The 27,469-nt window shown below is 46.6% G+C and overlaps 1 protein-coding gene across 2 annotated transcripts in view; it reads right to left on the minus strand.

Moving 5' to 3' along the window:
- Positions 1–27,469, minus strand: part of LOC139262072 (short transient receptor potential channel 7) — a 186,966-nt gene that overhangs the window by 14,786 nt on the left and 144,711 nt on the right. For both annotated transcript variants that reach the window (XM_070877228.1, XM_070877227.1), the window contains exons 5-6: positions 6,809–7,042; positions 4,286–4,550 (exon numbers count right to left, since the gene is read on the minus strand). In XM_070877228.1, coding sequence (XP_070733329.1) covers positions 4,286–4,550; positions 6,809–7,042 — 499 coding nt within the window. The remainder of the gene's footprint in view (positions 1–4,285; positions 4,551–6,808; positions 7,043–27,469) is intronic.

Raw genomic sequence — 27,469 nt, forward strand, 5'->3', positions numbered from 1 at the left:
AGGTGGACTCCACTACTGCCATTTGGCAGGCCAGAATACCTGGCTTCACTCGGCCTACCAATTCTACACCATGCTGGGGGTGTCGGAACATCCAGCCTAGGATCTATGTGCCCTCCTATGGCGATGGCCTTGTTTGGAGTGGGCAGAGACTCTGTACCCTAGAAGGCCATTCAGAAACACAGACAGAAAGTTGGGATCCAGCGTATCCAGGTCCCGGCCTTCTACAGCAGTCCTGCTGTAGTTATAGAAAAGTTGTAGTGAAGGCTTGCGAATTTGTCCATAAAATACTGACACTGTAGCCAGGACCCCCCGGCTCCAGCTCTAGCGCGCTGCTCTCCTGTGCTTTGCTGCGCTCTCTCCAGCAGCTCACGCTTTGGTCGTTGGTTCTTTACTAGTGACCACGCATATTCTGGCCTCGTGTCCCGACCTCGCTGCTCGTCCATGCTGAGCCTTCCCTGGTTCTGACCCGCTGTTGGCCTTGTGTCTCGACCTCCCTGCTGGTCCGTGCTGAACCTTCCCTGGGTCCCGACCTCGCTGTTGGCGCTCCTCGTCATCCACCGATTCCCAACAATCCTCCGCTTCTCGCCACTCACCGATCCTCCGCTTCTCACCACCATCCGATTCCCAGATCATCTCTCTGATCAGGAAGGAGGAGAGCATGCTAGGGGATCTCAGAGACTCCATAATCGTGACCATCTTCAAGAAAGGGGACGAATCTGACTGCGGTAATTACAGAGGAATTTCCCTGCTGTCTGCCGCAGGGAAAATCAGCACAAGAATCCTCCTCAATCATCTCCTCCCAGAGGCTGAAGAGCTCCTCCAAAGTCCCAATGCAAATTTCGCCCACTAAGGGGCACAACGGATAAGATCTTCACCGCGCAACAAATCCAAGAAAAATGTAGGGAGCAGCATCAACCTCTGTACATGGCCTTCTTTGACCTCACAAAGGCCTTCGACTCTGTCAACCACGAGGGATTATGGAATGTCCATCACAAATTCAGTTGTCCTCAAAAATTCGTCACCATCCTCTGCCTGCTTCACGATGACATGCAAGCCGTGATTCTTACCAACGGATCCATCACAGACCCAATACAAGTCCAGACCAGGGTCAAGCAAGTCTGTGTCATTGCACCAACTCTCTTCTCAATCTTCCTCGCTGCAATGCTTTATCTCACTTTTAACAAGCTCCCCGCTGGAATAGATTTAATCTACAGGACAAGTGGGAAATTGTTCAACCTCCGACACCTCCAGTCCAGATCCAAGGTTGCTCCAACCTCTGTCATTGATTTACAATATGCAAGTGGCACTTGCGTTTGTGCACACTCAGAGTCTGCACTTCAAACCATTGTTGACACCTTCACTGAAGCATACGAGAGTCTGGGCCTCAATTAAACATCAGTAAGACAAAGGTCCTCTACCAACCTGACCCGCCACACAGTACAGTTATCAAGATCCACAATGGGACCTTGGACAATGTGGACCGCTTCTCATATATCAGTGTGCCAGTGCAGCCTTCGGCCACCTGAGGAAAAGAGTGTTCATAGACCCAGGATCTCAAGCCCGCATGAAGCTCATGGTCTACAGGGCAGTAGCGATACCCGCCCTCCTATATGCTTCAGAGACATAGACTATGTACAGTAGACACTTCAAAGCACTGGAGAAGTACCACCAACGCTGCCTCTGCAAAATCCTGCAAATTCATTGGCTGGATAGGCGCACCAATGTCAGCATTCTCTCTCAGGCCAACATCCCCAGCATCGAGGCATTGACCACGCTCGACCAGCTCCGATGGACCGGCCACATTGTCCGCTTGCCCGATGCTAGACTCCCGAACAAGCACTCTACTCCAAGTTACGTCACGGCAGGCGAGCCCCATGAGGGCAGAAAAATGCTTCAAGGACTGCTTGAAAAAATGCAGCATCCCCACCAACTCTTGGAAATCCCTGGCACAATATCACTCAAAGTGGAGGAGGAGCATCCGAGAAGGCATTGAACACTTCGAGTCACTTCGCTGGGAACACGTGGAAGCCAAGCACAAAAAGCGGAAGGAGCATACGACAAATCAAGCACCCCACCCACCTGTCCCTCCAACCACCATCTGCCCCACCTGTGACCGAGACTGCAGATCCCGCATTGGTCTCATCAGTCACCTTAGAACTTATTTTAATGTGGAAGCAAGTCACCCTCGATTCCGGGGGACTGCCTAAGGAGAAGAGAAGGGCTGTGGATTTTCAGCCCAAGTGTGTTTAATATCCAATCTGATATTGATAGTCTCCAGTATTCCAATCTAACGGTTAATCCTAGAGACATATGCAAAGTTTCAGAAAGAGAGAAATTGAACTGGATAATTTTTTTTTAGATGTGATTCATCATAATTGTTGTGCTTGTTTCTAACCCCGGACTGCTTTTGAAACTCTCTTTTTCCCCTCAGAAACTTCTCCAGCCCCCAATCATCGGCATTTAATCAATCTTATATAATTCTTATTTTTGTCGGTGAGAGGGAGAGGGAGAAGTAAAGAGATGGGTGATTTGAACTTTACCCTATTAAAATGAAGAGAGGGTGCAGTGTTTTTATTTGTAAGAAACATTTAAGTTCAGTCTTCAATGAAAAGCAGTATTGTTTTCCATTCTAGTGGTTGAGCATTTATCTATTTTTTAAAAATTGCTGCACATCAAATGATCTACACACCATAGCACTTTCTACAATCAGTTACAGCCTGGTCTAGGAATCAGAATACACACAGTCGGTAATTTAATTTTCTCTACTCTGTACTCTATACTCTATACTCAGAAAAGTACAGAAATCATAATGAGATGTTAGCATGCTTTAGAGATGGTGACATGCGTCGAATGGTATAATTTAGTTTGATGTACCAAAAAAATTGTTAAACGGAGTATCTTTGATGTTGGACAGACATGTTTTAAGCATTACGGAACTCGGGTAAAGTGGAAAAATATTTATTTGTATATTTATTAAACAAACATCCCCTCATTTTCAGTAATCTGATTTCTTACAGAGAAGTTCAATAACCTTTCATGACTTAATTATTAATTAATATTCTAACTTTGTATAAATCATTGGTAAGTCTACATTTGGAATATTATGTGCTTTTTTGAGTACCTTACCTTTGAAAATGCAATAATTAATTGAAAATATTTCAGAGAAGAATGAAAATGTGATTTCAGGACTTGGACACTAAATTATGAAGAAAGACCCACAGAACAGAATTTGTTTTCAATGAAAAAACAATGATTTGGAGATATGATTAAAATGTTGTAAATGTTGACAGGAATGATAATGTCACTGAAAGTAGATTATGTAATGTCGCCTGTGAGTACAAGGAAACATGAGTATCAAATTTGAGAAACCTCAAGCAAAATTGCAAATTAAAAGAATTTTCCACAGACTAATGGTTATGTGGAATATACACCCAGCTAAAAAGAACGGAATGAATATCTAGTTATGAATGGGACTGAGGGTTAAAAAGATAGAGATGGTTGAATCTCGTGTGAATCATGATGGCCCCTCATGATGTAACTATGGAAAAGTCATAATAAAGAAGGCAATTGGTACAAGAGGAATGATATATAATGATGATGCAAAGTTAGATCAGTATTCTAGAGTTTTCCTCAATTTCTCTTGCGGGGCATAGATAAACTTTGTGGAACCCCTTCTCAGGAGATGTCAGAGTGAGATGTTCATGGTCTAAGGAATGGGCTGAATGGCTTTATCTTGTTCCATTTTTTCTTATTCCTAATAGATATTCTAGTCATTGGATTTTATTTTCTAACATTAAATTATTAATAATCTGTCCAGCAAGACTTTTGTAACATTTTATCTTCACAGTAGTGTTGGTATTCTGCTAACATAGCAATTACTCTTCGAGTGGGAGAAGAGGGATATTATGTTCCCTAATTTACAGAACTGGGAGCTATCGGCAGTTACAAACTTTGGCTGTGGATAGATTTTTTTTCCATGTACCTGTTAGTGCCCAGAAAATAGTTGTTTGTATAATAAATCATACACAAATATGTGGTTTAATGAATACCAATAAGTAACGAGCAGCAATGCTTAAATTTAAAAAAAAATATAGTGAAAGTGTAACTGGAATTTCATTAGCATTTTTGAAATGTTTGTCACTTTTTAGTGGAACAAATTTACATAGAAAATAGTTAAAAATGCTTATGCCAGTGCTCATCATATTATTGCATAAAGTCTGTTCCTACTGTACAAAATAAAATATTAATTTCTATATTATGAACTGGGAACCATGAATTTACTTACGTTGTAAAGGCTGGATTATACTTTGCTCCCAGATAGTATGAATAAAGATTGAACATTCCAATCATGAAAGCAACAAATACCATAATGAATATGACCATAAACTTGAAAATGTCTTTCACTGTCCTTCCAAGGGAGATCTGCAGAGGACCAAAGCTTTCATTTGCTGGTAGAATGTAAGCAATTCGGGAGAAACTTAACACAACAGCGATTGCATAAAGTCCTTCTGATATGATTTGTGGATCAGATGGAAGCCACTTGTTCCTAGCTGGGAAAAGGTGAGGGAGAAAGCACATATATCCTGAGAAATACATCCTGGAGCTGATAAAGAAATATATATACAAGTTAGACAAAGCTGTATCACGGTACATAGCGCCTTTTATTTTCATAATGAATGTGGAAAAGATTAGTACCATGGCAAAACTTTTTCGGAATCCATAGTGTCTGTTTTCCACTTTTTTGCAGTTTAGTAAATTTATATTGAATCAATATTAGTATCTCTATACTCAGGGCCACAACAGAGATTTTCTTAGTTTGTGAAATATCTCCCATATGCTGGAAAATAAAAGTTTACTGACTTAGGGATAGTGCACAGGAGCTACTTTTTGTTTATTGAGCTGTGGTGTGTACTGCTGTTATGCTGTATGAATTTGTGTTGTTGATCATAATTCAAATACATTTGATAAAAATGTTAGAGTGATAATATTTTACGAAGTGTCACTTAGAGCAGCCATAATGGCTGGGTTGGTAAATGTGCTGCCATGTGTGGAAATGAGCCATACCAGAGCTTCTCAAACTTTCTAACAGCCTGGCCTCACACCTGCTGAAAACAACTAGGAGGTTGTTGTTTGACAAAGCAAAAGAAGGAAATGTAATGGATTAGTGAACCAGACTTTCTGATCAAACAAGAATAGTATTCTGATGAACTGCACACTCTTCTCTCACATACTGTGGTAATCTTCGTCTCTGCTGTGCACGGGGCATAGTGAGACGGCCTATAACCTAAAAGGCACAACTGTCTCACTGTTTTCTCTTTCTTTTTCTCATACATGGGGCTGCTCGTTTCTCGTAGGATCTTTGGCCAAATTTCATGGTCTTTATATGCTCAGATAAGAAGAATTTCATGGTTCACTCACAGTCTTAAAACTGCATTCAAAAATTTAAATATACTTTAATTGATCTCCTATGGCAATGAACAAGAACGAGGTCAGACTCTGATATAATGTCTCACATGATTGAATAGCACAAAGACATTAGTCGACATGATGTATGCCATCAGGCTATTTCACCACGTGAAGTATCACAACTAAACCTGATCCTGCCCCCACCTGGAGCCTGAAAATCCAATTAACTTACTTTTAAAGTGTAGTTTCTGTTCACAAGATACAAGATAATTACAGATGAGGAAGACCCTTCGGCCCAGCTTAGATCATCCATTCAGATGCACCTTACAGTGCCCCATTGCACCTTCCAATTGTTTATTTAAATGTATCCAAGGTTTTCACCGCCACCATATTTTGAGAAGTCCATCCTAAATGTTGATCACTCTCTGCACGAAGAGCTCCCTGACGTCAATCCTAAGGTTACCTTTTACTAGTTTGAACCTGTGCCCCCTTATCCTACTCCCACAATTTGATTGAAAGTAATATTCCAGATTTACCATTTCCATATCATTTACTGTTCTATATACCTCTATAAAATCACTTCTCGGATGCCTCCTTTCTAGTTTGATGGGCCTAAGTCATAACTCAGACCCTGGCGTCTGGGATCAGCTTCATGACGTTTCTCTGTGCTGCCTCCAGCACTTGAATGTCTTTCTTATTTCTTGACGAGAATAACTAGAGACAGTACTGAAAGTATAATCTGATCATTGTACCATATCGTTTAATCATGACTTCCTCTGACATCCAACTGCTTTGGCTATGTAGTTCAACATTCTATCGGCACGGTTGATTGCTGCTTTGCATTGGTTGGACAAGCAGTAAACTTACTAAGTCTCCTCTGTCTTTTTCCACTTCACCCAATGCTATTTCAACACTATTCATGGAGTACATGTGTTGTTTATTTTCAATCTGTGGTTAAGTATAGTAGGTAAATAGGGCAGCCAATTCGCACCAGCAAAGTCCAACAAACAACAAATGAATGACTGATTAGACAATCTGTTTTTGATGGTAATGGATGAGGGAGAAATGTTGGCCAGTACACCAGGAAAACTTCTTGTTCTCCTTTGAAGAGTGCTATGGATTATTTTACATCCACATAACAGGGCCTTCATTTAATGTTTCATTTTAAAGATGGATTATACCACAAGGTGGCACCCTCTAAGCATGTATGGTACCTGTATGTGGATAGGCATAAAAGTTGGCGTGTAAGTGATGCTAAATTGTTTATTATGGAACAAATTAAAACACGTACTTTTTATGATTTTCAGTTTTCTGAAGAATCAGAAAGTTTGAATTGAAGCATTTTATTAAGCTCCATGCCAATGGAGTACAGCAACTAAAATAAGCCAAAAATGTAACTTACCATAAGTGAAGTATGCAACCTCTGGAGGCAATGATGCCTTGGAGATATCACTGGCTTTTACATACATATCTACATATAGTTGTGCTTCAGAGGCCTTCAGAAATGCCATAAATCTTGCAGTGAAAGAGGCAACAAAGATAGACAACATCCCAAAATCTAGAATGTTCCACAGATGCATTACGTATTCTTTGGGTCCTTCTGCCCAAATTTCTTTGCATTCTGTCCATATCATACCTGAGAGTAAGAAATGTATCTTTATTAAGAGAGGTCTGACAAAGGTTGAGCAACTACATCCAAATTAAAGACTGAAATACTTCTATTGAGAAATAGAATCAGAATTTTAACCTAAAAAACCAGGTGGGTTGGCAACATGTGGGTAATAAATCAAAATCTACCTCCAACTCACCCACTTCTAGTTTTCACGGGGATGTGTTTATTCGCAACACCAAAAGCTCTGATTGGTCCCCTTGGATGACAAGTCCTGATTGCTGATTGGTCCCCTTGGATGACAAGACACACCCACAGTTTCTCTGGAATGTGTAATTAGATCCTCCCTGCCGAAGCGATCAGTTACTTTGCAAAGAGTAATTTGAGCCATTCTGACTGCCGACTCCAGACAGAACAGAGCTCACTTGGAATAGACAAGGCTCATCCTAATGGGTTAAGACATTTTTCCACCCCCTCCTCCCCGCAAACAAGTTCCTAGTCTCCTCCCCCACCTTGCCCAAGTTCCTGATCTGCACCCCCTCCCCTGGCCCAACTTCTTGACCTACTCCCCCCCCACCCAAGTTCCTGACCTCCCCACACCGCTCACGTTCCTGACCTCCAACACCTCCCCCCCAAAGTTCCTGACCTTATTCCCCTCCCCCCATCATAGATGGGGCATTGTGTGTGTGTCACGGATTGTTAACTGGTTTATTGGGTATGGTGCATAGTGACAGTGATGTGACTTCCTGATTTCGTCCAGTCCAGTGATGGGGTTGGAAGAACGTGATCCGTCTTACCATCTGGATCACGTTCTCGCTCTCATTCCCTGCTCCCTTTAGACCTGTATCATGTTCTTGCTCCAACCCCACTGTGCTCTCTGTATTCTTTACACCCACCCCACCCAAGTTTCTGATCTCTCTCTCCCCACTCCGATTCTCCCTTCGATTCCCTGATTCCCTTTCTCTGCCCCACTCTCTCCACCCAATTCCCTCTCTCTCCTCCACTCTCTCCTTCTCTCCCCCAATCTCTCCCTCTCTCCCCATTATCTCCCTCTCCCCTCTTTCCCCCTACAATTCCCTCCTCCCACTCTTTCTCTCTTCCCCCCATCTCTCCCTCTCCCCCCACTCTCTCTCTCTCCCCACTTGCTCCCTCTCCCCCACTCTCTCCCTCTCCCCCCCACTCTCTCCCACCAATTCCCTCTCCCTCACTCTCTCCCCCATTCGCTCCCTCTCTCCCCCACTCTCTCCCTCTCCTCCCCCCTCTCCCACTCCCTCCCTCCTCTCCCACTCCCTCCTTCTCCCCAACCCCACTCTCTCCCTCTTTCCCCAACTCTCTCCCTCCGATTCCCTCTCACCTCATTCTCTCCCTCTTGCCCCCACTCTCTCCCCCACACTCTCCCTCCGATTCCCTCCCCCCCCACTCTTTCCCTCCAATTCCGTCTCCTCCTCTCTCTCCCCCACTCTCTCTTCCACACTCTCCCTCCAATTCCCTCTCCCACACTCTCTCTCTCTCCCTCCCACTCTCTCCCTCTCTCTCCCCCACTCTCTCCGACTCCCCCCCCTCCATTCTCTCTTTCTCCCCTACTCTCCCTGCTCTCTCCCCGTTCGATCCTCTCTTCTCCCCCTGGCCAGCACGGATCCAGTGACAGGCCTTGTCCCACGGAGCTGAACACAACATGGCCCATGCAGCACTGCATGGTTCCGGTGACTGCGCCATGCTCAGACGGGGATTGGGTGCACATACACAAACAGGGGCGCAGAAGGACACAAAAATGTTCGTGTAGATAATCACTTTGTGTTAACAGAGGTGGGACAGAGGCAGACAATCAATCCACTGCCAGGAGGCGTGTCATTTATTTAAATATTATAACGAGGCTGGAGGCTTCTGCTTTAACCTCCATTTTGTATTTAATGGTCGGGTTATGCAAGCCTTGTGAAACCTGCCAGCTAATGCAAAGCGAGGATTTCTAGATCCCATTTGAGAATGGAAGTCGAGATAAACGGCGTTCAAGTCTTCATGGAGGTGGACACGGGGGCGAGCCAGTCAGTAATGAATCAAGAAGTCTTTGAGAGGCTATGGGACAATCAAACTGAACGACCCAAGTTGGTCCCGGTTCAGGCAAAGCTGCGCACCTACACCAATGAACTTATCCCAGTCGTTGGTAGTGCGGATGTAAAAGTACTCCATGATGGCGCGGTGCATAAGTTACCACCCGGGGTGGGAGTGGAAAATTGTGTGTAAGTGAGATTTAATGATATGGAGATAAAGAGAAGTCACAATAGAACGACAAAAATTCTGGAAGCCTTCAGAAAGGCTCAAAAAGCTGAGGCTGAAGAGTGCAGGCGGGGGGACTAAGACGTCATGGGCAGCAATGAAGGGAAAGGAAACCCAGGTGTAAGCATGTGGTGGGTAAGTCTGTTGGCAAGGAGGCAGCATCTTAGGAGGAGATAGCAGAGTATAAAGAGCACGGAAGGAGTCGGCATCTGAGGAGTCGGCAGATACAAATCCGCCGTATTCCAAAAGAACAATAAAATCAAGAAATTATGCCACAGGACTGCAGGTAGGTGATTGGTGAGTGGGTATTAGTGTTTTATTCTCTCTAATGTAACTAGATAAACTCATTAATATAACTATAAATAATCATGTGAATAAAGACTTTAAGAGAACGAGAGAAGTGGCCGGAGATAAAGGTAGGCCTAACTTTTAAGTCTCTTAGGGCTAGAAATTGCGTAGCGCCCAGTTTGGGGTTAAAACTTTTGAAGGAGCGCAAAAGGAGGCGAAAAAGATCTTTTGCTCCCGGGAACTTCTGCTTTAGTGCTCCAAGAGGGAAGTGGAGCACTGAATCAAGCACTATCACTTCCCTTAGAGCGCTAAAGTGAGTGAGGGGGTGGTAGCGGCAGAGTGCTGAACAATATTCAGAGCAGTGCTTCCGTCTTTAGAGGCTCCTTTCCTCACTTAAAGGGAAGAGCCAATGATGGGTTCAATCACTCTTCATGCTCTGTCTGTTGGGCCACGGGCATAGCAGTCCCAAGCACTCTAAGAGAATGTAGGCCCGAGGAATCGCGGCGTCATGATCTACAGGCCGCAAGAAAGCGAGGCGGTAAGTGTTAGCGCCAGCGTAAAATCACCAGGGAAGTTTGTGGGCGTCAGTGAATTTGCCGCACCCGGTCCATAACCCCTTAGCGCCCTGTTGCCGGCCCCTGCAGGCGCTAACAGAAGGCAGAAACCAGGCGAAATTTTTCCCCCTTAGTCTTAAGCTTATTTATGTAAATTAGTTAATAGTCAAATAAATAGAGGCATGGCAGGGCACCTCAGTCCTGTGCCATGTGGGAAATCCAGGATGCTTCCCGTGTCCTGGGTAACCATGTGTGCAGGATCTGTCACCGGAGGAGCCCGAGCATGGGTTTCAGAGCTTGAGCAGCAGCTAGCGTCACTGTGGTGCATCCGTGATGCTGAGAGCTACGTGGATACCACATTTCAGGAAGTGGTCATCCCACAGCATGAGTGTGCAGGCAGACAGACAAGGAGGACCAGGCAGGTGGTGCAGGAGCCCCTGAGTGCATCTCACTCTCCAACCTCAATACTGAATACTGGTGAGGGCGATGGTTCCTCTGGGGAGTACAGCCAGAGCCAAGTCCACGGCACCACGGGTGACTCAGCTGTATGGGGGAGGAGGAGGAAGATTGGGAAGGCAATAGTGATAGGGGATTCGAAAGTTAGGGGAACAAACAGGCGTTTCTGCAGCCGCAGACATGATTCCAGGATGGCATGTTGCCTCCCTGGTGCCAGGGTCAAAGATGTCACTGAACGGCTGCAGAACATTCTGAGGAGGGAGGGTGAACAGCCAAAGGTCATGATCCATATCAGTACCAATGACAAAGGTAGAAAAAGGGATGAAGCCCTGCAGGCAGATTTTAGGGGAGCTATGAAAGAGATTAAAAAGCAGGACCTCAAAGATAGTAATCTCTGGATTACTCCCGGTGTCACAAGCTAGTGAGTACAGAAATAGGACGTAGTTATTTGCAACAGAAAAATGCTCTGATTGTGTCCCCTTGATCACATGACCTGATGGCTGATTGGTCCCCTTGGCGGATAACACACACCCAGCAGTTTATCTGGAATGTGTAATTAGAACCGCCCAGCCCAAGTTCTCAGTAACTTTGTAAAGTGTAATTCTGATTGTTGACTCCAAACAGGAGAGCTCCCCCCTCCCCACCCAAGTTCCTGCCCCGTCCCCCATCCCAGGTTCCTAACACCCACCCCAGCCCAAGTTCATGCCCCCCGCCCCCAGCCAAAGTTTCTGAACCCCCCCCCAAGCCCAAGTTCCTGCCCCGTCCCCCAGCCCAGGTTCCTAACACTGCCCCCCCCCACCCCGCCCAAGTTCATGCCCCCCCACAGCCGAAGTTACTGACACTCCCAGCCCAAGCTCCTGACCTTATCCCCCCCCCCCCTCCCCTCCTCCCCCTGCGCCGCACCATAGACGGGGCATTGTTAACAGTTTATTGGGTATGAAGTGAATAGTGACAGTGTCGTGACTTACTGATTTCATCCATTCCAATGATATCCCTTGTCACACACACACCGACCTTTCCATAAAATCGGGTGTGGTTGTAAAGGGGGTGGTGTTGGAAGAACGTGATCCGTCTTCCCTGAGTTTCCTCTCTCCCCTCCGATCCACTACCCTGCGTCCCCTCTCTCTCTCCCCCCCCGCCCCCGTCTTTGTTCTCTCTCTGCCCTACTCTCTCTCTGCCCCATTCTCTCACTCTCTCCCAGTCTCTCTCACTCCCCCCCACGCAATCCCTCTCTCTCTCCCTCCTCCCAGTCTCCTTCTTTACCTCCTCCCAGTCTCTCTCATAAGAACATAAGAAATAGGAGCAGGAGTAGGCTATTTGGCCTCTCGAGCCATTTAATAAGATCATGGCTGATATGATCGTGGCCTCAACTCCACTTCCCTGCCTGCTTCCCATAACCCTTGACTCCCTTATCTATCAAAAAATCTATCTATCTCCACCTTAAATACATTCAATGACCCAGCTCTCTGAGGTAGAGAATTCCAAAGATTCACGCCACCCCCGAGCAAAGAAATTCCTCCTTATTCTGAAACTATGCCCCCTAGTACTAGATTCTGCCATGAGGGGAAACATCCTCTCTGCATCTACCCTGTCAAGCCCCTCAGGATCTTATACGCTTCAATAAGATCATCTCTAAGTCTTCTATACTCCAATGAGTATAAGCCCAATCGGCTCAACCTTTCTTCGTATGACAATCCCTTCATCTCAGGAATCAACCTCATGAACCTTCTCTGAACTGCCTCCCGTGCAAGTATATCCTTCCTTAAATAAGGAGACCAAAACTGTATGCAGTACTCCAGATGTGATCTTACCAACGTCCTGTACAGTTGCAGCAGGACTTTCTTCCTTTTATACTCCACCGCCTTGCAATAAAGGCCAACATTCCATTTGCCTTCCTAATTACTTGCTGTACCTGTATGCTAACTTTTTGTGTTTCAGGTAAAAGGACCCCCAGATTCCTCTGTACCACAGCATTTTGTAATCTCTTCCCATTTAAATAATAATTTCCTTTTATATTTTTTCTACCAAAGTGGATAACCTCACATTTTCCCACATTATACTCCATCTGCCAAATTTTTGCCCACTCACTTAGCCTGTCTATGTCCCTCTGTAGATTCTTTGCGTGTTCCTCACAATTTGCTTTCCCACCCATCTTTGTATCATCAGCAAACTTGGCTACATTACACTTGGTCCCTTCATCCAAGTCATTAAAATAGATTGTAACTAGTTGAGGCCCCACTAGTGCCAGTTTGCCAACCTGAAAATGATCCATTTATCCCAACTCTCTGCTTTCTGTTAGTTAGCCAATCCCCTATCCAAGCTAATATATTACTCCCAACCCCGTGAGCTCTTATCTTGTCCAGTAACCTTTTATGTGGCACCTTATCATAGAAACATAGAAATTTTACAGCGCAGAAGGAGGCCATTCTGGCCCATTGTGTCCATGCGGGCCGACAAAGAGCCGCACGGCCCTTGGTCAGCAGCCCTAAAGGTTACATATAAACCTATGAACAATGACAGAAAGGCAAAGAGTACCCAGCCCAATCAGTCCACCTCACACAACTGCGACACCCCTTATACTGAAAACATCTACACTGTACCCCAACCGGAGCCATGTGATCGCCTGGGAGAAGCAAAAACCAGGTAAAAATCCAGGCCAATTTAAGGAGAAAAAATCTGGGAAAATTCCTCTCCGACCCATCCAGGCGATCGACACTAGTCCTAGAGATCACCCTGGCTGTATTCTATTCCCTGCAGTACTTACCATTATATCTGCGCCGTCCAACAAAAGGTTGTTGAGTATGGAGAAAGAGTCAGACTGAACACTGTGAGCTCACAGTAAAGTGTGACCGTAGTCTTTTATTGCAGGTCTCCAGAGTGCCTCTCCAACCTGTGAAGCTACTTAAATACCTGTGCTCCCAAGGGATTATGGGATCCCTTGGGACTCCAGGGGATGAGCCCTCTGGTGGCTGTACAGAGTAAATACAAGTCCACATATATAACAACACTCCCCCCGCCAAAGTCAATAGTGTAACTATTTACAATGTGTGAGTCGATCTGGGGCCCTTCTTGCCCTGGTTGATCGTTTCGGTGTAAAAGTTGGTGTTGTTGAATCATTTGTTGGGCCCTTCCTGGGCTGCTGTGCAGCTGGCCTTGCTGGACTGACTGTTGTGTTGGGCCCTGCAGGGCTGCTGTGCATGATGGGTTCTGCTTCGTGGTCAACCGTGGTGCCGGTTGCCACTGATGTGTATGTTGGGGGATTAAAAAAGGTAGGGTCCAAGGTGGGTTGCTCAGGGTAGTCCGTGAATCTGAGTTTGATTTGGTCCAAGTGTTTCCGGTGAATGAAAGTTTGATCTGAAACACCCTGCTCCCCTCTTTGGCCACGACAGTGCTGGGAAGTCACCTGGGACCTTGTCCATAATTTAATACAAATACAGGATCATTGATTTCAATCTCGCGTGACACATTTGCGCTGTCATGGTATGCACTTTGTTGAAGCTGCCTACTCTCTACCTGTTCATGTAGATCAGGGTGAAGTAACGAGAGCCTTGTCTTAAGTGCTCTTTTCATGAGCAGTTCAGCAGGTGGGATCCCAGTGAGTGAGTGGGGTCTCATGTGGTAGCTAAGCAGGACTCGGGATAGGCGAGTCTGCAGTGAGCCTTCAGTTACCATCTTCAAGTCTTGCTTGATGGTTTGCACTGCTCTCTCTGTCTGACCATTGGACGCTGGTTTAAACGGGGCAGATGTGACATGTTTGATCCCGTTACGGGTCATGAATTCTTTGAACTCAGCACTAGTAAAACATGGCCCGTTGTCGCTCACCAGGACATCGGGTAAGCCGTGAGTGGCAAATATGGCCCTCAGACTTTCAGTAGTGGCAGCGGACATGCTAGCCGACATTATCTCACATTCAATCCACTTGGAGTACGCGTCTACAACCACAAGGAACATTTTACCCAAGAACATGTACCCTAGACCACGGTTTGGAAGGCCAAGACCATAAGCTTAGCGGCGCCTCCCTGGGTACAGTGCTTAACTGTGAGCATGTATTACATCTGTGAACGCAGGACTCTAAGTCCGCATCGATATCGGGCCACCACACGTGGGAACTGGCTATCGCTTTCATCATTACGATGCCTGGGTGGGTACTGTGGAGGTCATTGATGAAGGTGTTTCTGTCCTTCTTGGGGACCACTATTCGATTGCCCTACAGAAGGCAGTCTGCCAGTATAGACATTTCAGCTTTGCTCCGCTGGAACGGCTTTATCTCTTCCTGCATTTCCACTGGGACACTGGACCAGCTCCCGTGAAGCATACAGCTTTTGACTAGAGATAATAAGGGATCCTGGCTTGTCTAGGTTTTGATCTGTCGGGCAGTGAAGGGTGATTGCTCACTCTCAAATGCTTCCATAACCATGGCTAGATCTGCGGGCTGCGCCAATGACAGCCTACTGAGAGCATCGGCGCAGTTGTCTGTGCCTGGTCTGTGGCGGATGGTGTAGTTGTATACGGACAACATGAGCGCCCATCTCTGGATGCGGGCTAATGCTTTGGTATTTATGCCTTTACTCTCGGAAAACAGGGATATAAGTGGTTTATGGTCAGTTTCCAATTCGAATTTTAGCCCCAACAGGTATTGATGCATTTTCTTTACCCCATAGACACACACTAATGCTTCTTTTCCAATCATGCTGTAGGCTCTCTCTGCCTTAGACAGACTCCTGGAAAGCAACCAGTTACAGTTTCCCGAATCATTAGCTTGTTGCAATATACACCCAACGCCGTATGATGATGCATCACATGCTAGTACCAAACGCTTACATGGATCATACAACACAAGCAATTTGAACATAACAATTTTCTCGCTTTTACAAAGGCATTTTCTTGGCTTTTGCCCCAAACCCATTCGCCCCCCTTTTCGTAGTAAGACAAGTCGTGGTTCTAGCAGTGTGCTGAGACCCGATAAGAAGTTATCAAAATAGTTCAAGAGTCCCAGAAACAACCGCAGCTCCGTCACATTCTGTGGCCTCGGTGCGTTCTCGATTGCCTCCGTCTTTGCGTTGGTGGGCCTGATGCCGTGCGCCACAATCTTCCTTCCCAAGAATTCCACTTCAGGTGCCAGGAAAACACACTTGGGCCTTTTAACCTGAGCCCCATGCGGTTGAGTCGACTAAGAACCTCCTCCAGGTTCTGCAGGTGCTCAACTGTGTTCCAACCTGTGACCAAGATGTCGTCCTGGAAGACCACGGTGTACGGGACCGACTTCAATAAACTTTCCATGTTTCTCTGGAATATCGCCGCCGCTGATCCGATTCCAAATGGGCATCTGGTATAAACAAAGAGACCTTTGTGCGTGTTGATGCAGGTGAAGGCCTTCGATAATTCCTCCAATTCCTGCGTCATGTAGGCTGAAGCCAGATCCAGCTTCGTTAACGTCTTTCCTCCCGCCAGCATTGCAAAGAGGTCGCGCCCTTTGGTCGTGGGTATTGGTCCTATAGGGAGAAATGATTGATAGTTACTTTTTAACCGCCACAGATTCTGAGGGTGCCGTCTCCCTTGAGGACTGGGACAATAGGACTGGCCCACTCGCTGAACTCAGTGAAATGATGCCCTCTCTTTGTAGCCGGTCTAGCTCGATCGCTACCCTTTCTCTCATGTACGGTACTGCTCTCACCTTGTGATGGATGGGTCGCGCCCCCGGAATTAGATGGATCCACACTTTTGCTCCTTGGAATTTCCCGATGCCTGGTTCGATCAATGAAGGAAATTTGTTTAAGACCTGCGCACACGGAGTGTCGTCAGCGGGCAATAGCGCTCGGATGTCGTCCCAGTTCCAGCGTATCTTTCCCAGCCAGCTCCTGCCGAGCAGTGTGGGACCATCGCCCGCTACCACCCAGAGTGGTAGCTTGTGCACCGCTCCATCGTAGGAGACCTTTATGGTAGCACTGCTGATTACAGGAATCAGTTCTTTTGTGTAAGTTCTTGAGTTTCGTGCGAACTGGAGCTAAGACTGGCCTTGAGGCCTTGTTGCACCACAACCTTTCGAAAGTCTTTTTGCCCATGATGGACTGGCTCACGCCCGTGTCTAGCTCCATTGACACCGGGAGTCTATTTAGTTCAACCTTCAGCATTATTGGGGGACAAATCGTGGTGAATGTATGCACCCCAAGTACCTCTGCCTCCTCGATCTGAGGCTCTGGTTCACTGTGATCCTCCGTGGATCTGTCCTCCTCTGCAACATGGTGGTTTGCAGGTTTAACAGGCTTTGCAGCTCACCTGCACACTCATTGGAGGTGTCCCATTGTTCCACAGCCCTTGCAAACGTACTCTTTGAATCGGCATGAATGGAAACGATGATCGCCCCCGCAGCACCAACAAGGTGTTAATGGCCTAGCATTCATCACCCTTAATGGTGGACTCTGAGACATCTGCGGACGTGCAGTTGCAGATATGTGTGACGTGCCCTGTATGTTACAATTCGAAAACAACATCACTGTTCACCGTACTTGTAGCAGCACTTGTGTGCTGAGAGATTTGCTTCGTATTGTCACTGGTGGCAATGAATGCCTGGGTTATCGCTATGGCCTTACTCAAGGTTGGGGTCTCGACAGTCAAAAGTTTGCGAAGTATGGTTTCGTGGCAAATACCAATTACGAAAAAGTCTCTGAGCATGTGCTCCAAATATCCTTCAAATTCGCAATGTCCTGCAAGGTGTCTAAGCTCGGTGACATAACTCGCCACTTCCTGACCTTCAGACCTTTTGTAGGTGTAGAACTGGTACCTCGCCATCAGGACGCTTTCCTTCGGGTTCAAGTGTTCTCGGACCAGTGTGCACAAATCATTGTATGATTTCTCTGTAGGCTTTGCTGGAGTGAGCAGATTTTTCATGAGGCCATACGTTGGTGCCCCACAGACGGAGAAGGATCGCCCTTTGTTTGGCAACGCTCTCTTCCCCATCTAGCTCGTTGGCCACGAAGTATTGGTTGAGTCGCTCCACAAAAGTTTCCCAATCATCTCCCTCCGAAAATTTCTCCAGGATGCCCACTGTTCTCTGCATCTTTGGGTTCGCTATCTGTATGTAGTTGCCAGTTGTTGAGTATGGAGAAAGAGTCAGACTGAACAGTGTGAGCTCAAAGTGAAGTGTGACCTTAGTCTTTTATTGCAGGTCTCCAGAGTGCCTCTCCAACCTGTGAAGCCTCCTAAAATACCTGTGCTCCCAAGGGATTATGGGATCCCTTGGGACTCCAGGAGATGAGCCCTCTAGTGGCTGTACAGAATAAATACAAGTCCACATATATAACAAAGGTCATCCAGTCTAATCCCAATTACCAGCTCTAGGTCTGTAACCCCGCAGGTTACTGCACTTTAAGTGCCCATCTAACCATCTCTTAAAAGTGGAGAGGGTTTCTGCATCCACCCTCTTCCAGGCAGCGAGTTTAAGAAGCTCCCCATCAAATCCCCTCTAAACCTTCCACCAACCACCTCAAAACTATGCCCCCTTGTAATAGACTCCTCCACTAATGGAAATAAATCCATACTATCCACTATGTCCAGGCCCCTTAATATTTTGTACACCTCGATGAGGTCTCAACCTCCTCTGTTCCAATGAGAAAAAACCCAGCCTATTCAATCTGTCCTCATAACTAAGATTCTCCATTCCAGGTAGCATCCTAGTAAATCTCCTTTGCACACTCTCTAGTGCAATCACGTCCTTCCTATAATTTAGCGACCAGAACTGCATGCAGTACTCCAGCTGTGGTCTAACCAAAGCTTTATAGAATTTAAGCATAACCTCCCTGCTCTTATAGTCTATGCCTTGGCCAATAAAGGCAAGCATTCCGTATGCATTCTTAACCACCTTATCCACCTGGCCTGCTACTTTCAGTGATCCGTGGACAAGCACTGCAAGGTCCCTTTGTTCATCTACACTATTAAGTGGCCTACTGCTTAATGTGTATACTCTTTCCTTATTAGCCCTCCCAAAGTGCATCACCTCACACTTCTCTGACTTAAATTCCAGTTGCCACTGCTCTGCCCACCTGACTAGTAGATTGATATCCTCCTACAGCCCATGACTTTCCTCTTCATTATCAACCACACAGCCAATTTTAGTGTCGTCTACAAACTTCTTAATCATAATCCCTATATTCAAATCTAAATCATTGATATTGTTGTGTATGCAATAACTCAATAGACTATACTGTAAACTCCGAACAGGTACAAACCTGGCTCTACTTTATTAGGGCCCAAAGTGATTACATTACAAGATAGCTGGCCTTTTATACTTGGGCCGCACACATGTGCGCACAGCCTAATGACCTCCGACAGTGGCGCCATCTGGTGGCTAGTAAACCCAAGCATACATACATGACAATATCTCCCTTTAAGATATTAGTAACGGTCTTTTACAAATTGAGATGGTCTGGGGATGTGGATCCTGGACCATGGTTTGGACGGCCATGACCACAGACTCAGCGGCGATTCCGCTGGTGCTTTACTAAGCTGCATGCAAGTGTTGCACTGATGCACACATGATTGCAGATCAGAGTCAATTCCAGGCCACCATACATGAGACCTGGCAATGGCTTTCATCATGACAATACCGGGATGTGTGCTATGTAGATCATGCACAAATTTCTCTCTCCTTTTCTTGGGCATAAAAACACGATTACCCCACAGTATACAATCTAATTGAATGGATAGTTTGTCTTTGCGACGGATGTAGGGTTTGGTCTCCTCACACATTTGCTTGGGTATGGCAGACCAATCGCCACTAAAGATACAACGTTTCACAACCGATAATATCAGGTCCTGACTGATCCAGGTCTTAACTTGTTGGGCCATGACAGGGGTTCCTTCACTTTCAAAAGCATCCATGACCAACAGTAGGTCTGCTGGTTGTAGTGTTTCCACCTCCGGTGTGGGCAATAGCAGATGGCTCAATGCATCGGCACAACTCTCAGTGCCAGGTTTATGGCGAATGACATAATCATAGGCAGATAATGTCAGCGCCCACCTCTGGATGCAGGACGATGTATTGATTTTCCGAAAACAATGAAATGAGTGGCTTGTGGTCTGTTTCCAGTTCAAACCGAAGACCAAACAGATACTGATGCATCTTTTTAACCCCATACACACCGGCTAGTGCTTCTTTCTCTACCATGCTGTGGGCTCTTTCTGCCTTTGACAAACTTTTTGAAGCATATACAACAGGTTATAATTTGCCCGACTCATTAGCTTGTTGGAGCACGCAACCAACTCCATATGACGAAGTATCACAGGCCAATACTCGACACTTACACGGATCATAATGTACCAGCAGTTTGTTAGAGCAAAGCAGATTAGTAGCTTTCTCAAAAGCTCTACCTTGAGACGCACCCCAAACCCTGTTGTCGCCTTTTCTTAGCAGCATGTGCAGTGACTCTAATAAAGTGCTCAATCTAGGTAAGAAATTACCAAAGTAGTTGAGTAGACCAAGGAACGAATGCAGCTCCGTCACATTCTGAGGCTTGGGTGCATTTTTGATGGCCTTGGTTTTCGAGTCCGTAAGCCTGATGCCAGGAATTCGACCTCTAGTGCTATGAAGATGCACTTCGAGTGTTTCAGTCTCATCCCACTTTGTTCAGATGATGTAGAACCTCTTCCAGGTTGTTCAGATGTTTGGCGGAGTCATGACCCATGACCAGTATGTCATCTTGGAACACGATGGTTCTGGGGATGGACTTCAGTAGACTCTCCGTGTTCCTCTGAAATATGGCTACAGCCGAGCGAATTCCAAAAGGGCACCTGTTGTAGATAAACAGCTCTTTATGAGTGTTGATGCACGTAAGTTTCTTCGATGTGACGACCAGCTCCTGTGTCATGTAGGCCGATGTCAGATCCAGTTTTGTGAACGACTTCCCCCTGGCTAGCGTTGCAAACAGGTCATCAGCCTTCGGTAACGGGTATTGATCCTGTTTCGAAACTCGGTTGATCGTAACCTTATAATCTCCACAAATCCTGACTGTGCCATCATTTTTCAACACAGGAACAATGGGGCTGGCCCATTCGTTAAATTCGACCGGTGATATGATCCCTTCACGCTGGAGTCGGTCCAGTTCGATTTCGACCTTCTCCCTCATCATGTACGGAACTGCCTGAGCTTTATGATGGACGGGTCTTGCATCCGAGCCCATGTGGATCTGCTCCTTGGCTCCTGTGAAATTGCCGATGCCTGGTTCAAACAATGAGGGGAACTTGCTCAGCACTTGAGCACATGGAGTATCCTCCTCCGACGACAATGCTTTGATATCGTTCCAGTTCTATTTGATTTTTTCTAACCAGTTCCTGCCAAACAGCGTTGGACCATTGCCTGGAACAATCCATAACGGTAAATCATGAACCGCACCATCATAAGACACCTTGATTACTGCACTGCCAATTACCGTTATGAGTACTTTAGTGTATGTGCGCAACTTGGCTTTGACTGGACACAGCTTAGGCCTCACAGCCTTAGTATCCCACAGCCTGTCGAATGTCCTCTGGCACATTATTGATTGACTCGCACCCGTGTCCAATTCCATCGATACCGGCACACTATTAAGTTTTACATTAATTATTATCGGTTGGCTCTTTGTTAGGAATGAATATAGTCCATACACTTCCTCCTCTGTTATCTCGGATTGCATATCCGGATCCGCGTTATATTGATCATCATCCTCCATGTAGTGTGTCGCAGCACACTTGCTCAGTTGTGGATACATGCGCTGGAGATGCCAAACTCTCGAACAGCTTTTACAAATATACTGTTTAAACCGACACTGATGATGCCGATGATTTCCTCCACAACGCCAACACGGTGATATCGGATTCATTCCCGTTGACAGACTTTGAACAGCCACAGATTTCGCGTACGCAGTCAGGTAGGCCCTGCCATATGTAGCTCTGCCAAATTATGATACTATCTTGTTTACAGTACTTGCCGAGTTCTAATTTTTCAATGATATCTGCGTTAAGCTTTTGTCCGTCGTCATGCATGATTGGGCAATCATGATGGCCTTGCTCAAATCCAGCGTCTCCGCTGCCAGTAACTTACACACGATCACCTCGTGGTTGATGCTGATTATAAGAAAGTCCTGCAGCATGTCTGCCAATGCAGTTTCGAATGTACACGGTCCAAATAGACGTCTCAGGTCGGCAGTGAATTCCGATACACCCTGGCCTTCAGAAGGAAAGTGCGTATAGAATCGATATCTTGAGATGATGATGCCTTCATCTGGTTTGAGATGGTCACGTACCAGAGCACACAATGTTTCATAGTCCTTGTCTGTGGGACTTAAGGGCGAGAGGAGATTCTTTATGAGTCCATAGATTTTCAGACCGCAAACCGTGAGGAGGACCGCCCAGCGCCAAACTGCGTCTGCCTCTTTCTCCATTTTGTTGGTCACGAAGTACTGGTTCAAGCGGGCTACAAAGTCTGCCCAATCTTCTCCCTCCACGTATCGCTCCAGAATTCCAATTGTGCTCATTTTTGCATGCGAAGGTTCTTGTTACCTCGTCGCCAAATGTTGTGTGCAATAACTCAATAGACTGAATATTGTAAACTCCGAACAGGTACAAACCTGCCTATACTTTATTAGGGCCCAAAATGATTACAGTACAAGATGGCTGGCCTTTTATACCTGGGCCGCACTCACGTGCGCACAGCCCAATGACCTCCGACAGTGGCACCACCTGGTGGCTAGTAAACCAAGCATACATATATGATAGATCTATACCACAAAAAGCAAGGGACTCAGTACTGAGCCCTGCGGAACCCCTCTGGAAAGATCCTTCCAGTCACAAAAACATCCATCAATCGTTACCCTTTGCTTCCTACCTCCAAGCCAATTTTGGATCCAAATTGCCACTTTCTTCTGTATCCCATGGGCTTTAACCTTCATGACCAGTCTACCATGTGGGACCTTATCAAAAGCCTTGCTAAAGTCCATATATGCTATATCTTATGCACTACCCTCATCGACCCTCTTAGTTACCGCCTCAAAAAATTAAATCAGGTTAGTCAATCACGATCTTCCCTTAACAAATCCGTGCTAACTGTCCCTAATTAATACTTGCCTTTCCAAATGCAGATTTATCCTGTCTTTCAGGATTTTTTCCAATAATTTTCCCACCACTGAGGTTAGGCTGACAGGCCTGTAATTACTTGGCCTATCCCTTTCTCCCTTCTTAAACTACATTAGCAGTCCTCCAATCCTTCGGCACCATGCCCAGATCCAAAGTGGACTGGATAATGATAGTCAAGGCTTCTGCTATTTCCTCCTTTACTTCGCTCAACAGCCTGGGATGCATTTCATCTGGGCCTGGGGCCTTATCTACTTTCAAAGCTGCTAAACCCCTTAATATTTTTTCTCTCACTATATTTATTTCATCCAGAATATCACAATCCTCCTAGTATCTGCATTATCCCTTTCCTTTGTGAAAACAGATGCAAAGTATTTGTTAAGGACCCTACCAACATCTTCTGCCTCCACACACAGATTACCCTCATGGTCTCCAATAGGTCCTACCCTTTCTTTAGATACCCTCTTACTCTTAATATATTTATAGAACATCTTAGGGTTTTCCTTAATTTTACTGGCCAAGAATTACTCGTGCTCTCTTTTCGCATTCCTAATATCCTTTTTAATTTTGCCTCTTAACTTTCTATACTCCTCTAAAGATTCTAAAGTATTTAGCTGTTGGTATATGACATAAGCGTCCCTTTTTTTCTTAATCCTCCCCTGTAAGTCCCTAGACAGCGAGAGGGCTCTAGAATTATTTTTCCCAGCATTTTTCTTCAAGGGCACATGTTTGGTCTGAGCCTTCCGGATCTCTTCCTTGAATGCCTCCCACTGTTCCGACACTGATTTACCCACAAGTAGCTGTCTCCAGTCCACTATGGCCAAATCACTCCTTAACTTAGCAAAATTAGCTTTTCCCCAATTCGGAACTTTTATTTCAGGCCTATTCTTGTCCTTATCCATATCTATTGTGTTCCTAACACAGATGAGACTGCACACAGGGAGGTTAAAGTAACAGTGACCTCAGTCTTTATTAAGACACTCCAGAGTGAAGAACAGGCCTTAGGGGCCGGCTTATATACAGTGCTCCCAAGGGATGCCGGGATCCCTTGGGACTTCAGGGGATGCTCTCCCTGGTGGCAGAACATGGGAGTGCATGCTTTACAGATACATAACATCACTCCCCCCCGCAAAGTCAAAGTGAAAACTATTTACAAGGTGAGGCGGTCAGGAGCCTTTCTTTCCTTGGTGGACCGCCTTGGTACAAATGTCTGTTCTGGTGTTTTGGCTGTGCCCTCGCTGGGCTGGTGTGTTGTTGGCCCTGCAGGGCTGCTGGGTGAGCCTGGCCTTGCTGAGCTGTTGGGCGTGATGGGTTTGATTTCCTGGTCCGGGGTGGTGTCGTTGATCCTTTGGGTGTGTGTTGTGGGCTTGAAAAAGGTGGTGTCTGCTGTGGGTTGTTTAGGGCAGTCTATGAACCGCAGCCTCGTTTGGTCCAGGTGCTTTCTGCAAATTTGTCCATTGTCTAGTTTGACTACAAACACCCTACTCCCTTCTTTAGCTAACACCATGCCCGCGATCCACTTGGGACCATGTCCATAGTTTAGCACATACACAGGGTTATTCAGATCAATTTCCCGTGACACAGTGGTGCGACCATCGTTTACATTTTGTTGCTGCCGCCTGCTCTCTACCTGATCATGCAGTTTGGGGTGAACCAGCGAGAGTCTGGTTTTAAGTGTCCTTTTCATGAGTAGCTCAGCCGGGGGCACCCCTGTGAGCGAGTGGGGACTCGTGTGGTAACTGAGCTGTACTTGGGACAGGCGGGTTTGGAGTGAGCTTTCTGTTACTCGTTTAAGGCTCCGTTTGATTGTTTGTACTGCCCGCTCTGCCTGCCCATTGGAGGCTGGTTTAAATGGGGCCGAGGTGACATGTTTGATTCCATTGCAGGTCATGAATTCTTTAAATTCGGCACTGGTGAACCATGGCCCGTTGTCACTGACCAGTATGTCAGGCAGGCCATGGGTGGCAAACATGGCCCTCAGGTTTTCAATGGTGGTGGTGGCGGTGCTTCCCGACATTATTTCACAATCAATCCATTTTGAAAAAGCATCCACCACCATCAGGAACATTTTACCGAGAAATGGTCCCGCATAGTTGACATGGATCCTCGACCATGGTCTGGAGGGCCAGGACCACAAACTTAGTGGTGTTTCTCTGGGCGCGTGGCTCAACTGAGCACACATGCTGCATTGCCATATACAGGACTCGAAGTCAGAGTCGATACCGGGCCACCACACGTGGGATCTGGCTATCGCTTTCATCATTACTATACCCGGGTGTGTGCTGTGGAGATCCGAGATGAACGTCTCCCTGCCCTTTGTGGGTAGCACTACGCGGTTACCCCACAACAGGCAGTCTGCCTGAATGGACAGCTCGTCCTTTCGCCGCTGGAACGGCTTGATTAGCTCTTGCATTTCAATGGGGATGCAGGCCCAGCTCCCAAGCGGTACACAGTTTTTTACTAGGGACAGCAGAGGATCTTGGCTGGTCCAAGTCCTAATCTGGCGGGCCGTGACAGGTGATTTATCATTTTCAAACACTTCCATGACCATCAACAAGTCTGCCGGCTGCACCACCATCAACAAGTTTGCAGGCTACGCCATTTCCACTCCCGTGGTGGGCAATGGTAGCCAACTGAGAGCATCCGCACAGTTCTCGGTGCCTGGCCTGTGGCGGCTGGTATAGTTATACGCTGATAGCGTGAGTGCCCACCTTTGTATGCAGGCTGAGGCATTAGTATTTATCCCCTTGTTTTCAGCGAACAGGGATATGAGGGTCTTGTGATCGATTTCCAGCTCAAATTTGAGGCCAAACAGGTACTGATGCATTTTCTTTACCCCGAACACTCATGCTAATGCCTGTTTCTCATAAGAACATAAGAACATAAGAATTAGGAACAGGAGTAGGCCATCTAGCCCCTCGAGCCTGCTCCGCCATTCAATAAGATCATAGCTGATCTGGCCGTGGACTCAGCTCCACTTACCCGCCCGCTCCCCGTAACCCTTAATTCCCTTATTCGTTAAAAATCTATCTATCTGTGACTTGAATACATTCAATGAGCTAGCCTGAACTGCTTCCTTGGGCAGAGAATTCCACAGATTCACAACCCTCTGGGAGAAGAAATTCCTAGTTCTAGTCTCCCCGACCAGTGGAAACAACCTCTCCGCCTCTATCTTCTCTATCCCTTTCATTATTTTAAATGTTTCTATAAGATCACCCCTCATCCTTCTGAACTCCAATGAGTAAAGACCCAGTCTACTCAATCTATCATCTATCATCTCCGGAATCAGCCTAGCGAATCGTCTCTGTACCCCCTCCAAAGCCAGTATATCCTTCCTTAAGTAAGGTGACCAAAACTGCACGCAGTACTCCAGGTGCGGCCTCACCAATACCCTATACAGTTGCAGCAGGACCTCCCTGCTTTTGTACTCCATCCCTCTCGCAATGAAGGCCAACATTCCATTCGCCTTCCTGATTACCTGCTGCACCTGCTGTCGGCAGGTTCTCAATCATGCTGTCGGCTCTCTCGGCCTTAGACAAGCTCCTGGAGGCATAGGCGACAGGTTGCAACTTCCCCGCAACGTTAGCTTCTTGTAATACACACCCGACTCTGTACGACGACTCCATCACATGCTAGCACAAGTCTTTTACACGGATTATACAATACAAGCAACTTGTTGGATCATAAAATGTTTCTGGCTTTCTCAAAAGCAATTACTTGGTTTTTTCCCCCCATACCCTGTTCTCACCTTTACGCAATAACACATGTAGGGGCTCTAAGAGGGTGCTTAACCACGGTAGGAAGTTACCAAAATAGTTGAGGAGTCCCAGGACCGACCGCAGCTCCGTGACGTTCTGTGGCCTAGGTGCGTTCCTGATAGCCTCTGTCTTGGCATCTGCACGCCGAATGCCGTCCGTCACGATCTTTTGCCCCAAAAACTCCACTTCTGTTGCCATGAAGACGCATTTCGACCTCTTCAGCCGCAGCCCTACGCGATCCAGTCGTTGGAGGACCTCCTCCAGGTTTTGTAGGTATTCAACGGTGTCCCAACCGTGACCAATATATCATCCTGAAAAACCACCGTGCGTGGCACTGACTTGAGTAGGCTCTCCATGTTTCTCTGGAAGATCGCTGCAGCCAACCGAATTCCAAATGGGCATCTGTTGTAGGTGAACAGTCCTTTGTGAATGTTGATGCAGGTGAGGCCCTTTGAAGACTCCACCAGCTCCTGCGTCATGTAGGCCGAAGTCAGGTCGAACTTGGTGAACGCCTTGTCTCCTGCCAGTGTGGCAAATAGGTCGTCTGCCTTAGGTAGCGGGTATTGGTCCTGTAGCGAGAAGCGATTAATAATTACTTTATAATTGCCGCAAATCCTGACCGTGCCATCACTTTTGAGTACTGGAACAATTGGGCTAGCCCACTCGCTGAATTCCACTGGGGAGATGATGCCCTCGCGTTGCAGCCTGTCCAACTCGATTTCCACTCTCTCCCTCATCATGTGAGGTACCGCTCGTGCCTTGTGGTGAATGGGTTGTGCCTCTGGGACCAAGTGGATTCACACCTTCGCCCCCGGAAAAGTTTCCAATGCCTGGCTCAAAAAGGGAAGGAAATTTGTTGAGAACCTGGGTACATGAGGCCTCATCGACAGGTGATAGCGCTCGGATGTCATTCCTGTTCTTGCGGATTTTGCCCAGCCAGCTCCTTCCAAGCAGTGTGGGGCCATCGCCTGGGACAATCCAGAGTGGCAGTTCATGCGCCGTGCCCTCGTAGGTGACCTTGA

This window comes from Pristiophorus japonicus, chromosome 4 (assembly GCF_044704955.1).
Source record: "Pristiophorus japonicus isolate sPriJap1 chromosome 4, sPriJap1.hap1, whole genome shotgun sequence".
NCBI lineage: Eukaryota > Metazoa > Chordata > Chondrichthyes > Pristiophoridae > Pristiophorus > Pristiophorus japonicus.